The sequence below is a fragment of the Acomys russatus genome, chromosome 11, assembly GCF_903995435.1.
Source record: "Acomys russatus chromosome 11, mAcoRus1.1, whole genome shotgun sequence".
Taxonomy (NCBI): Eukaryota; Metazoa; Chordata; class Mammalia; order Rodentia; family Muridae; genus Acomys; species Acomys russatus.
The window spans coordinates 56,719,833-56,734,122 of NC_067147.1; the positions used below are offsets into that span (position 1 = coordinate 56,719,833).

Consider the following 14,290-nt stretch of genomic DNA (forward strand, 5'->3'; position numbering starts at 1 on the left):
TAATTTAAATCTTTCCAGGATTACTTTTTCTTTTAAATTCATTATTTAACTATAGGTTTTGAAGGAAAAAAAAATTGGAGTTGTATTTTTATCTAGCAGTGTACTCACATTCTAATTGCCATGAGGGAATTTCCACTTGTATAAGTGATCTTCATGTCGGCAAGAAAGATGCTCTCGGGGAATGAACTGTTGAGAATGGCTAGAAAGCGCTCAAGTGCTCTTGAAATAAACTTCAACAGAAGACTTTGGCTTGTGATAAACTTTCATTTCTACTTTAGATTTCAGTTGTAATCATTTGAAAGCCTTGTGCCTGGTATGTTATTCAGGGTTTGGTAGGCTTTAGTACTGAAGGAAGCTTATCTTGAGAGAAACCAAAGGTGGCTTTAGTTTCTAAGCGTGGAGGTGTGGCACAAGCTCCCCTCTGTGCTTCAGCCAGAGCTTGTGAGGAGCGCAGAGCCTCATGCTAGCAGTGGGACCCTGGGGCTGGGCCCGACATCAGCTCTGCTGCTGCCTGGGCTTCTCATCTGTGTGGCTGCAGTGCTGCACTGTGCTCACGGATGAGTATGAGGGCTAAATCACAGGAATTAGTATTTAAAGTGCCAGCAGCAGCGTCTGTGGGGAGTACAGATAGTGACCACAGCCGACCATGGAAAGTCACACAGCTGCTGCCTGAGTTGTCCAGCATGGCTGTTGCTTGTAGCTTGTCCCCGTCTGGAGCCACTGCCTTCACTTGCCTTTATTTGACAAAACCAGTTCCCACCATATCTGCAATGCCGAATTCTCCCTTAGTTGTCTTCTCCTGTGCACCTGATGTATCGCACCTTTCCCTTCAAGCCATGCGGCCAAGATGTGTGTGTTCTGTGGGAGCTCAGTGCTTATGTACATGCTGTAGACCTGAGCAGTTCTACGCATGTGTGTAGTGCTGCAATGGCCACTTCTTAAAGAGCACACAGTATGCTTTACAGAAGTCACCTCAGTCTTTACAGAGAACACGTAGGGGACAGGCATTGTCCTCTTAAGAAAGTGGAGTTTAGAAAGGGTAATTCCTCCCAAGTGACACATTCAGTGCTGAGCACAGCCTTGATTTACATCAGGTCTCTGAACATGTTTATGCAGCCTCTTGTCTTTCCACGGAAAGTGCCAGTTTTAGGATGTCAGTACCTAGAGAGACCTTCTTCCCTGCGAAGCATGATGTACATATCGGACTTCAAAGGCCCAGACACTAATCCAGTGGAGAGAGGAGGGGCTTAAAATAACCACAGTACCGATTCTGAGGACAGGCTTCTAAATTTTTATCAAAACAAAACAAAACACCTAAAGTGATGTGTATTTTCTCTTAAGCAGAATCTTATTTTCTTAGCTTGGGAAACAGGTTAATCTTGTCTGTAAGTGACCAACAGCGACTGACGTGTGGGGCTTCTCCTTCTCTGTTGTTTGAGCACATACCTGGCCTGTTTGCTTCACTTTACACCTGTCCTCAGGCCAGATGGCAGGTATACAGGCATCTGATTCGCTGTTTTTCCTCAGCAGATACTAACTTAAAGCTGCTGACAGAATGAGCTCAGCAGAAATGACACATTTGTCCTGCTACTTGTGTTTCTAGTATTAACTGTTTGTTTAAAATGTTTAGTGTCTGGCATACTGTGGTAGTGACATTACATTTTGAATGCTGAATGTCATCTTAATCTTAGTGGACAGTCTGTGGTCTCCATTTCCATAGACTTGCCTATGCAACTTAAAATCAGATACAGATACTTCACTTGGCTAGAATGGTAGAAGTTTACCTTTCTCTCAGTAATATAATTAAAGCAGCCACTGCTTTTGCTCTTTCTAATTGTAACTAGTACCAGAAGAAAACATTGCAACTATGAAGTATGGAGCCCAGGTTGTGAAAGGAGAGCTGAAGTCAGCCTTGCTAGATGGTGACACTCAAAATTATGACTTGGATCATGGGTTTTCCAGACATCCCATCGATGATGACTGCCGCTCTGGCATTGAGATCAAGCTTGGCCAGCCATCCATTATCAACCACATACGCCTACTCCTGTGGGACCGTGACAGCAGGTGAGTCTTTGTCTCTGAGAAGCTGATGCTGTATTTGCTGATGAGGACCTAACTTTTTGGTTATCTGCATTGGTTGTCTCCCCTCCCCACCCCACCCCCCGACACCCCTTTCTTTACTCACTTGCAGAGGGAAGAAGTTTATTAAAGGAGCTCCTCTGTCTTGATTATGGTTTCTATTGCTGTGATGAAACACCCATGGCCAAAGCAGCATGGGGAGGAAAGGGTTCATTTGGCTTACAACCAAAGAAATTCGGGATGGGAACTAACGCTGGGCAAGAACCTGGAGGCAGGAGCAGATGCAGAGGCTGTGGCGGAGCACTGGTTACTGCCTTGCTTAGCTTGATTTCTTAGAGATCTCTGGACGCAGTCTCAGGGATGGCACCACCCACATGGGCTGGCTTCTTCCCCTCAGTTACTAGTTTATAAACTGTGCTACAGCCGGATCTTACGGAGGCTTTTTCTCAACTGTGGCTCCCTCCTTTTAGATGACTCTAGCTTGTATCACGTTGACATAAAATTTGCCAACACAACCTTTGAGCAAGAAAGTGGCCCCCAAATCAGGAAAAGGACATTAGGTGCTCAATGGCCATCTGCTTTGGCTTTACAGGGTTAAATGGCTTATTTCTTTGTAAACATTCTGTTAGTTCTCTTTAAGGGTAGTTGTAGGGAAAAAGTTAGTTGAAGATAGATTTCTTTAAAAAACATTTTTGACCTTTTTAAAATTAATTTTTAAATATTTTATTTGTGTGCTATGAGTGTTTTGCTTGTACGTATGTATGTGCACCATGTGCATGCAGTGCTGTCAGCAGCCAGAAGAGGGCAGTGGATTCCCTGGGACTGCAGTTTCAGATGGCTGTGGGCCACCATATGTGTGCTTGGAATGAAATTTGGTTCCTCTGGAAGGGTAGCCTGTACTTTTACCTCTCCAGCCTCTTTTTGTCCTCCTATATAAGCATTGAATAAGTGTTCATTTTGGAATATACAGAAAAACACATAGAAGAAATAAAAATTGCTGATAATCTCATCACTACCCATTATAATCTATATGTAGCTAACTTGATTAGTTATCTGTCTCATACATACATATTACAAAATCTTGACTTCGCTTCACAAGCTATAGATTAGCTATACTAAAAACTTAACTCTACTTTTTGCGTTTTCTTTTCTTTTGAGGCAGAGTCTCAATAGTTTGCCTAGCTGACCTCAAACTTGCAATCATTTTGCCAGTTTTCCAAATTCTGGTATTATAGATATGTGTGCTCCACTGCACCTGGCTTTAATTTCATGTTTCAGTTACTATATTTTAAACATTGTATTAGGTTTTGAAATGTTATCTGGCATCCTTCCATATAGGTGAACATTGTTATTTGATTCCTTGCTATTGGATATTATGAATACTTGTAAAATGTATCACATCCTATGGCTAAAGAAACTATCTTTTAGTATATAGTTAAGCATCCTTGGAAATAAAAATGAAATTGTGAAAAAAATAGGCTGGGCTTCAGGCCATGATGTGCACCCAGTTTCCTAGTAGCTTCAAGAGCACTTCTGTCCAGCAAATTTCATACTTCACTGGGACCTGTGATCATTTGTGGTGGCAGAAGCACAGGACAGCGATGAGCAGGAGTAAATGGTCGCTAGTGTTGCTTACCTATAGCCTAAGACCTAACCCAGCCTCCTGTGCCCTTTTGGGCCTGGGCCTGTTGGTTCAGGGATGATAGTGTTGAGGCCCAAGAACAAGGAAGGGGGTGTCTTGCTGACACACTGCTGACCACTTTTGCTTTTATGGCCATTTAGCCATGTTTGAAGGAATTCATTTTAAAGGTGAGAGTCAGTGTTTGTACATGCAGTGTGTCTGAGATCCCTAGGTGATTAGCTCTCTGTTTTGTTTTTATTAAGAATATATTTCAGGCTGGCGCACACGCCTTTAATCCCAGCACTTGGGAGGCAGAGGCCGGTGGATCTCTGTGAGTTTGAGGCCAGCCTGGTCTACAAAGTGAGTCCAGGACAGCCAAGGCTACACAGAGAAACCCTATCTCAAAAAACAAAAGAAAAGACTCTATTTCCTGGGCCTGGAGACATGGCTTAGTAGTTCAGGTCACAGACTGCCCTGAAGAGGCTGGAGGCGATTCCAGCTCTCACACTGGGTGCCTCACAACCTCCAGAAGCTCTAGCTTCAGAAGCTCGGGTGCTCTCTTCTGGCCTCTTTAAGCACGCGCGCACACACACACACACACACACACACACACACGCACACACACACACACACACACTTATTCACTCGCTCTTTCAAAAATCTTTGTTAAAAGAGAATATATTTCCTGACATGTATCTTGGTTGATATTTGAAGCAATTGACAAAGAGGTTAGTGTTAATCATATTTCTTATTTCCAAGAGTCCCTGGTTAATAATAACAACGTAATAATATTTGTATTGTACTTTCATTACTTGCACTTCATCCTAAAGGCTTTTATATGTGTCATTCATCTAATTAATAATGTAGTTGGTATAAAGTGATGAAGGAAAAGGTTAGTGTGCCTGAACGTGAAGGCCGCTGCTTTTGTTTCCATGAGGTTAAATATTTATAGGCTTTAGCATCCGTTTCACACTCCCAGAAGACTTAGCTTCACCATGTTCTTTTTTCACAAACACTGCTAACGTTTGAAGCAAAGGTGAAAAATTCAAAATCTTAAGCCAAAAAGATTCTGATGTGTTGTAAAATTATATTCCACATTACTGATAACCCAGAAAGGTTCAATAAAAGGTTATAACCAGTTTGAGACTGAGAGATAAAATGAATGGGAGTTGAGGGGACAGCAGAAAATGAGGGGATGACACAAAATAAGCTGACCTTTTCTGGGTACAACTGTGGGTTGCAGGCTGACATTTATGATCACCTAAATCTTCCAAGATTGTTCCTGTTGATATTACAGTGCGAGTAATAACTACATCTCAAATTTAAATACAGATTGTTCAGGATGGGACCAGCATGTCATGGTCCTGGGCAGCTGACTAGCGGAAGGCGATGGGCTATTTTCATTACCGCCAGGTTATTAGCTGGCGAGTTTCAAGTTGCATCCAAAAAAAAAAAACAAGCATTATCTTTCCACCCGTGTTGTTTATTTCCCAGCAGGCTGCTTTTAAGTGTGGTATGGTAGGGGGCAGGTAGCTAGGGATAAGCTAGCTTCTGTGGGGAACCATTCCACTCAGCTTTCCCCACTGAGAAGGGGGAGGCAGAGCACCTAGGTCATTGGCCGGGAAGGAGGGAAGGTACTTGCCTGCCTGCTTCTCTCTTCTCTGTCCCCTCTCTTTTCTCACTTCCGCAACTCTCCTCCTGTTTTTTTCTGTCTCTCCTTCCCTCCCTTTTGGCTTTATTAATTTGCTGATGCGGTGTGGCCAAGGCAGTGTAGCAGTGTGAAGGGAAGCGACCTTGCGCTTTGCTTTGTTCTTAAGCAGTCACCCTTTGATGAGGCCAACAGTCAGACTGAGAGGGCTTTATACAGCTGTTACTGTTACCCGAGTTTGATAAATGTGACTCTGAAACAGAAAAGATAATTAGTGAATTCTATCTGTTGTCACCTTTTAATGTTTTACTTTGGTTTTCTATTGTCTCACTGTGCCCTGTGTTTTCTTTTTACTTCACAGGTCTTACTCCTACTTTATTGAAGTGTCCATGGATGAACTCGATTGGATCAGGGTAATAGATCATTCACATTACCTGTGTCGGTCTTGGCAAAAGTTGTATTTTCCAGCTCGAGTCTGCAGGTAAGTCTCATTGTTAATCAATAACTTTTATCTTTATTTAAGGACATTGGAGAATGAGGAGACTGCTCTAAAAAACAAAAACACAAACAAAAAACAAAGCAGAAAACAAAACCTGAAACAAAAACCTGTAGAGGAAGTTAGCTACCTTAGTGTATGGAATGCACTGTGGAACTGACCATGCTTTGTGCCACGTTTTCCTGTGGGAATGTGAAAACCCTGAAGAACCAGGCACTTGAGAGATAGACATGCCTGCGTACTCACTGCTGTCCACACAGAGAAAGCAGGTGTGCTTAAAGTGCTGCTTCCTTAGCACCCGGGAGGAGCATCCTGAAGGCTCCCGGTGCTGCCCAGAGCCAGCAGGAGCGCTCTGGATGCTGGTGGACATGTTACACAGACACGGGCTTTCCCGAATCTGGGGGTGACAGGTGCAGTTTGACCGAGCAGGTGTTGTAAGTGGGGTCAGGCTTAGCTGGCGGGCTTCATGTGCACACCCTTTCCCCAACTCAGTAGCAGCTGATTTCTGTTGTTTGTCAGCCCCTAGGTAAGATTGTCTTAGAGAATATTGAAAGGTTACTGTTCTAATAGTTTATATTCTTCTTTAGGTAAAAATCCTAATCTAAACTTCCTATAGTTTTGCAAGACATATAAGGTAATGAATTTGAGAGCTGGAAAAGATGGTTCCCCGAAAATTACGTAGATTTGTTCCTTTTCCCACTGGACAGTGCCCTTTGATAATCTGCAGAGCAAGAGACTAAAGGCAGAAAGTGACCGGCTCATACAGGGAAGTGGGCCGAGAAGGGAAGAGAAGTAGTGGGTGGGAAGCAGGGAGAATGTGGAACTAGCGCCTCTCCATCACCTCACCTCACCTGCCTGCCCACATCGGTGTTATCTTCCCCGACTTCTAGTTATGACTGACATGGAGCACATGAGAATGTACATGGCTTAGTCTCTTGGTCAGGAGTCACCTCTGTGAACTAAAAGTAAACTCCGCACAAGAATTTCACAAAACCATTTAAGCCACTAGTATAGTACAGAAATATTGCCTACATTTTATTACGGGTGTGGCTGGATGCAATATTGCTACCTTGGGACCCTCATGTGTGAAATGAAGAAAATCAATTTTATTTGCCCAAAGAGGGACTAAAGTTCTTCAGGTCTGGCAGTTGCCCTCTTACCCTGAGGACTTCTGAATGGATTAAAATAAGAAGGATAAGAAATTGAATGAAGCTGACATATCAAAGCTGCCCCCAGAGACTTGGAGAATGAGAGGTCTGATATGGAGGAGGAGGAAGAGGAGGAGGAGGGCAAGTCTGCCCTGACTCAGATTACAGTGGTTGCTGCAGATTAAAAACTAAGCGGGGGGGGGGGGGGGGGGGGCAGGAGAAATGGCTCAGCGGTTAAGAACGCTGTCTGCTCTTCCAGAGGTCCTGAGTTTGATTCCCAGCAACCACATGGTGGCTCACAACCATCTATACTAGGACCTGATGCCCTCTTCTGGCCTGCAGGTGTACATGCAGATAGAGAGCATGTATGTATGTATGTATGTATGTATATATGTATATATAAAATGAATAAATCTTAAAAGATAAGCAGCTTGTCAGGCTAAGCATTTGACATGGCTGGAAGGACAGTGCATGTGTAATTTGAAGCAATAGGAACAGGACTCCTAGAACAAATTCTCATGACTCCAGCTGGGCTTGCTCCCCTCAGAATCTTCAGTCAGGCTCTCTGGCTTTTACAAAACATATTTCCCCTTGGTCAGTTACTCTTTGCTCTCCCCTCTCTCTCTTTTCCTCTCTTCCTCTCTTCTTCCCTTCCCTTTCCTCCCTCCCTCCCTCCCTCCCATGTTCACTTGACTTTGCCAGAGTAGCTTTTTAAATTATTTGTGCTGCCACCTTTTGTTTTAGTACATATTTTAGTTGCTTTTCAGTTGCTGTGCCAAAGCACATGACCAAAGCAATTTACAGAAGAAAGAGTTTATTGGGGCTTATTGTTTCAAAGGGCGAGTTCCTGACAGTTGATGGTGAGAGCATGCAGCAGGCAGCCAGGCAATGGTGCTCGAGGAGCAGTTGCTGAAAGTTCACAGCTTTTCACAAAAGCATGAGGCGCGTGCACGGGGCATGGTATGCAAAGCCTAGCCCCAATGACAAGCTTCTTTCAAGACTACACCCCCTAATCTTTACCAAGCAGTCCCAACTGAGGACCAAACAGTTGGATACATGGGCCTTTCTCGTTCAGACCACCACAGGACTAAAAATCTGAGCGAAGGTTGCATGAGAGATGGTGGTAGTAACAGAAGTTTATGTAGAAGTTGGGGAGGGGGCGAGTGGACCTTAGTATCTACATTAGTAAGAAAGCTTTAAAGATGATGGCCATTTAAACACATCTAAACCATTTCTCCATAAATTCTGTTTCTTCAGTTAGGTTTTTGATCTAACAGTATTTTAAAATGAATCTAAGAATTAGACCTTACTGACTATTCAAGGATGCTTTGTTTTTTTCTTCATAATCATTTATTGACTGATAAATAAATAATAATAAATAATGTTCTAAGTGAACTTCTTGCAGGCACTTTACTCTGCAAATTCTTCCCTTAGCATGTAAAGCTTTAGTTTTTCTTTATGTTAGTTAATTTGTGTATTTGTATGTAACCTTTGTTCTTTAGTCTTTTGTGTTTGTTTTTGTTTTGCCTCTGATAGTAAAATGACAAGCTCTGAGAGGCTCGGAGTCAGGATTCTAAATCTTAGTGCTGTTGCACAGTACTTAGACCAGGACATTGTATGCTGCAGCTACTCTGTACACAGTTGGGTTTTGTGGTGTAAGGCACTGACTATCATGGTGAGAGATGAATTCACCTTGACACGAACATTCACCGTGTGATCTGAGCAGTGCAGTCATTACGAGGTGTGAGTGGTGGCAAACTCCCTGAGTCCCTGAGGTGGCAAATAGCTCTGTAGTTTCAGAGCTGGTTTTCTTTAGGAAACTGAAATTTGAGGTTCATATTAAAGGTTTTAAATGCTTTGTATGGATGGAAGATTCCATCTGTTACATTGAAAAAGGTGGCATTTTATAAGTCAAGGCATGGGAGATTACCTACACCTCTTTCTGAGACTAGGCAAAAGTAAGTCAGCATTGTAGCTCAAAATTGAGCCTGTGGTGTAGAGGGAGCTCACCCTGACTGACCCTGCCTTCACCTGGCATACTTGCTTGTGGTAAATCTGAGCCTCTCTCAGCCTGGTACCCACCTGTAGAGAGCAGGGGCAGCATTCCCTATGACTGACCAGTACTGAGCACAGTGTCTGGTCCAAAGTAGAGACTCATGAATAGCAGCTGTGGGGACTCTTTTTACTTGTTTGTTTTTGTCAACCTTTTGAGAATCTGAACTGTTTGATCTTTACAGAAGATCACCATCTTTGACACAGTGGCTTTTATTAAAGATGGCTGCTGTGCCTTTTCTAACAATTGAGCCTTTTGAGTACTTTCCTGTATTGTCAGGTCACACATAGTACTCCTAAACATGCTCCCATCAGTATCTTAATAACTACTAACTTGCCCATCTTTGAATGTTTGCAGAAGTGTTTGTATATTTTGATTCTGATAGAATATATAGCATAACATTGCCATTCCTATACCTTGTACAGTGTAATCCGGTCAGCCATAGTAGTGGATTATGTTACTGTCAGTGAGGATAGTGCAGGCCTTCAAACCACAGTGATCATTTCAACTATGATGAATGGAGGGAAAAGAGAGAGTGTGTGTGTGTGTGTGTGTGTGTGTGTGTGTGTGTGTGTGAGAGAGAGAGAGAGAGAGAGAGAGGAGGGGGGAATGTGAGAGAGAGAATGAGAGAGGTGTGTGTGTGTGTGAGAGAGAGGGGGGGGGGGGGGAGGGAGGGAGAAGTGGGGGCAAAAGCTTAGACTAACACCATCTCCCTCCACCTTAACCCTTAGCTGCTGCTGATGAAAAGTTATTTGCAGTTTATCTATGTGTAATCTTTGCCCTCAGACCAAACCATACTGTGTTACTTACAAGAACTTTACATTGACACAGACATGTACCTGTATGTCTGTGCATGTGTGTGCATGTTTTTTTCTGTTGTGTGCTATGTGATTTAATAGTAGGTTTTAGTGTTACATTGATGCTTTTTGCAAAATAGAATTTTACATTTTTAAAAAAGACAACTCTGTCAGTGTTTGGAAATGATTTCTAGTTTTATATCCTGTTTAGAAAAGTGTTTATCACTGGGTGTAGTGGGGCACACCTTTAATCCTAGCACTCAGGCAGAGGCAGGTGGATTACTGTGAGTCCTACACCAGATTGCCTGGTCTACAAAGCCAGTCCAGGACAGCCAAGGCTACACAGGGAAACCCTGTCTCAAAAAACAAACAAACAAAAAAGGTGCTCATCAATCCAGTGGTAAAGAATGCTGCATGTTTTCCTAATACTTAAAATTTCTTTATAATCAAATGTTCATTCAGGCAGACGGGGTGGGTGGGGTAGGTTGGGACAGTTGACTTAGGATTGTTGATTTAACAACGATTGCTTCCCTTCTGACTCTTTAACAGTGATTTCCTTTGATTCCTGTTGACTGTTTGAATTACTGTTGTTTTCTTTCCCTCTTTATTCCTATTTTCTTAGAGTAAGAAATTACAGTGTGTCAAGTATGTCACAGAGAAAGGAAGGGGTGTCTCAGAGCATCTGCCAGTCTGTCTTTCTAATCTCAGGGGTTGCATTAGAGGCCTTCAGTGATGATAAATATCACACTAGAGGGGCTCTGGTTTTGCCCAGAACAGGGATTTAGGTGTGCTTCACTAGCTCAGGAAAAAAAAGTCTCTTCATTCGTCACCCACCACTTACTCATTCAGCACATAAGCACCTACTCCGTGCTATCCATTGTACTTGGTCTTGAACTTGTAAGGCTGGTGGCTGTCAGGTTTCTACATTCAACTGGAGCAGCATATACACTCAGTTTATAAGTAGAGCTCAGTGGGAGCAGGCATGCATTTTTAAGGTTGCTAGGGTGGTGTTCTAAGCTGAGATACTGGAAATGATATTATCTGATCTTTGCTCTGACATCCAGGCTTTCTTTGGTATATGGTGACTGCTGTTCAGGGTGGCTGGTCTGCTGTAGGAAGCCTCATTAGATGTGTATTAAAACTGTGCCGTTTGTTGGCATAAGGCACTTGAATCTCTTTTATGGCTACCATACATTTCGGTTCCCCTGTATCCCTGCTGTCATTAGCTATAGCGCTTCTCCCACCCGTTCTCATTAGATTATAGTACCTTCACAGGGCTGTAGATCTAGGAGAGAGACACAACAAATGAGAAGAGAAGCGGTTCTATTTATGGAGGCATTCTCTCCCCGCTGGCTAGCAGTGTGTGGATGCGTCTTTGTTCATCTTCTGCTCCCCCACCCCATCTCATCCACTGACTGGGCGCAGATCACATTTATTTGCTTTTCAAGGCAAACACTGGCATAACTGAGCAGTTCACGTGGAGGCCTTTCTTCCTAGTCAGTAATGCTAAGTCCTTATTCTCTCCTGGGATCAGGAGACTCAACCATTTGGGAAATGCCCTATTTAGATGTAAAAGAAGTGGGAAGGGTTCCACTTTTAAAGAGGTAGCCGATTTAGCAAACACTGTTTGAATTGTTCTCTCCATGTAACTTTGATGTCATAACTGAGCTAGCACAGAACAACCTGCATAGAGAGGAGCATTCTTTTTTCTAAGAATGCAAAGCAAAACATAGCCACATGGTGTCAGTAAATTATAACAATTTTACTTAGAGCAGAAGAGAATTTGAAATGATTTTTAAAATAAAACCGTATTTAAAGATAAATTGTTCTGAAGTCTGTGGTTTGTGAAATACCACGTGAAACTATTTGAGTTGTTTGTCTCCTGCTCGTGGGAGGCATGTGCCCAGAGCCCGTGGATGTCCACTCTGTGCCAGCAAGCTCAGGAGTCATGGCTGCAAAGTAAAGGACGCATGGGTTTCTAGCACAGTTATCCCCGCTCCTTACAAACCATGCGTTCAGACCTTCTTTTGGAACTTTGAAATAAACGAGTAACAGATAGATTCACTGACTTTTTATGAGGAGTCAGAAAAACAGAAGGAAGGAGGAATGCCAATACAGGGAGAAAGATAGAGGGCTGGGGGAGGCTGGGAAGGGAGCAGCCTAATGTTTATTGAGCACTTGCCTTTGGACTAGGCACATTTTATTCCCCTGTGTGATTCTCACAGCAGCCTCATGGGAGGAAGAATGACCACATTTTGTATAGATGAAGAACTTAAGCATTGGGAAGCCGAGCTCTTAAGCAAAGGGTCTGACTCTGTCATACATTGCTGCTACTTGGGGATGGGGTTGGGGCGAGTGCAGAAGACGCAGCTCTTGGCTGCACAGACAGCATTGTGAGACCACCTCAACATGCGCAAGTCCTTGGGCTCAAGCTCCAAAATTAAAACAAAGAAAAAAAATCTCCTCAAACCTAGATGAAACCTAGCAAAAGAAAAGGAGTGGCTTCGCTCTGGTGCTTGAGCTAGAAGAAGCCTTTGCTGCCCTTTTGGGGAGCATTGTACCCTATAGGAAGAGCCGTTTCCAGTAATACTACAGGAGGCTCACTGTTACTGCTACTAAAGGCTGCTTTGCTGAGCTGCTCCTGGCCACCCAGTGTACAAGCTCATGGTTGCTAATGAAGATGAGAAATTGGGAAAGTTTTCTTTTTAAAAATGCTCCAAAGAGCACTTGGCAATCCTTGTTCTAGGTATACCTTGTCAGTTTGTCAATAGAGCTTTAACGTTTTCCGTACCTTGCTTCCTCCCAAGATCATTTTAGGCCTCTGTTATCATAGTGTGGGCCCTATGTTCTTATTTCCTGCCTTGTTTTCCTTCAGCTGTATTTAGAAACAAACAACATATATTATGAAATCTTCCCTTAAGATCTTTTCATATCTTGAGTTGTCTTTTTTTTTTAATTGAGAAATTATTTATTATTTTCACCTAGAATCCTCTTATTAGGGAAAAAACAAAACCAGCAAAACCAAACAAAAAACCCCCAAGTACTGTGCTTTATTTTCAATAAGGACTTTGAGAAATGGCTATTTCGATGTGTGTTATTCAATTGAGTTCAGGCCTTTTTGCTATATTTTATTGGTTTAAAGGATAATAAGGATTTGAGCTCCCTTTGTGTACAGTGGAGGATGGAACATGAGAAAATAGATTAGGGTTGTCCTCTTCTTTTGCATTTTGTTTTGTAATTTTAGAGTGTGTCTTAATAAGCTCCTTGCATGAAGAAGATGCTAATGACACTAATAGCCTGTTGTTACCACAAATGCTAGTTGCTGAGTTTCATTATGGAGGCCAAGACTATAGTTTGTTCTTTTAGCAGTTGCTTCCCAAGCAGTTAGATCCAAGCAGAGATTCAGATGACACCTCCTGGATCAGTCATCAAATTTCCTTTTTTCATGATTTACCCCTTCTCAGTATGTATTTATTTTATTGCTAAAGGATTCATCTGTTTAGACATTGATCTGACACCATTTGTAGGAGGTACCTTCGTCAGATATCAAGATGCAGTTGTTCCTCTCGAGACTCATGATGTAATGGAGATGGCAGTCTAAAAGTTGTGCTGCAGAGGTGGCTCATGGGTAAAGGTGCTTGGTGCCAAGCCTGGTGGCCTGGTTTGATCCTGAACTCCTACAAGTGCCGTCTGACCTTTGCACATGCACCATGACATGCATTTAGCACTTCCAATCAGTTAATAAATAGAAGAAATTAAAAATCGACAAGTAAAATATGAAAGGTACAAGGCCATAGTGATAGGAGATCCTCCTGTGGGGAGGATTTGAGTTGAGTCTTAAAGACCAAGGGATCACACAGGAAAGTAAAGTGCAGGGAAGACATTGTCTGTAGGCATGGCGCTGAAGGCAGGCTGTGCACGCACTGCTCTCCCGTGCTTCCTTCCTGTTTCTCTAGTTTGGTCCCTAGTGCACACCCGTATTTCTATCGTTCTCTTCCAGCTCAGGGGACATATGTGAATGACAGTCTTTCTCTGTTCTCTTGCATTACTGTAGATACGTAGACTTTTCTTGGTTTTATTTAAAGTTATGTTTTTAAACTCTTCTTTCCATATAAAACTAAAGTATTCCCTATGAGGAGCTATAAACTGGGTTAATTGTCAGAGAATAGTAAAAAATTCCTGGGAACTGAACAAAATTTCTTTTTTTGGAGCTAAGATTTGATCTGGTGGGTTTTTTGTTTTTGTTTTTGTTTTTTTTAAGGAAAAACCCATCTTTTGTAAGCGTGTCACTGTGGGATGTGCTCTGTGTTGTGACATGAACATGAATACTTGCTGTCTCTGTCTCTGATCTGTTGAGTAGACACAGAGCAGGAGAGTGAAGGCAAAGCTGCCCAGAGCGTTGGCCTCCTGATGGTCACCAGCGCGTTCTAACATGGGAAACAGAGAGC

The 14,290-nt window shown here is 42.7% G+C and overlaps 1 protein-coding gene across 1 annotated transcript in view; it reads left to right on the forward strand.

Moving 5' to 3' along the window:
* Nucleotides 1–14,290, forward strand: part of Btbd9 (BTB domain containing 9) — a 367,740-nt gene that overhangs the window by 53,417 nt on the left and 300,033 nt on the right. Inside the window, exons 5-6 of the mRNA XM_051153392.1 lie at nucleotides 1,845–2,064; nucleotides 5,710–5,829. Of these exons, the coding sequence (XP_051009349.1) occupies nucleotides 1,845–2,064; nucleotides 5,710–5,829 (340 nt within the window). The remainder of the gene's footprint in view (nucleotides 1–1,844; nucleotides 2,065–5,709; nucleotides 5,830–14,290) is intronic.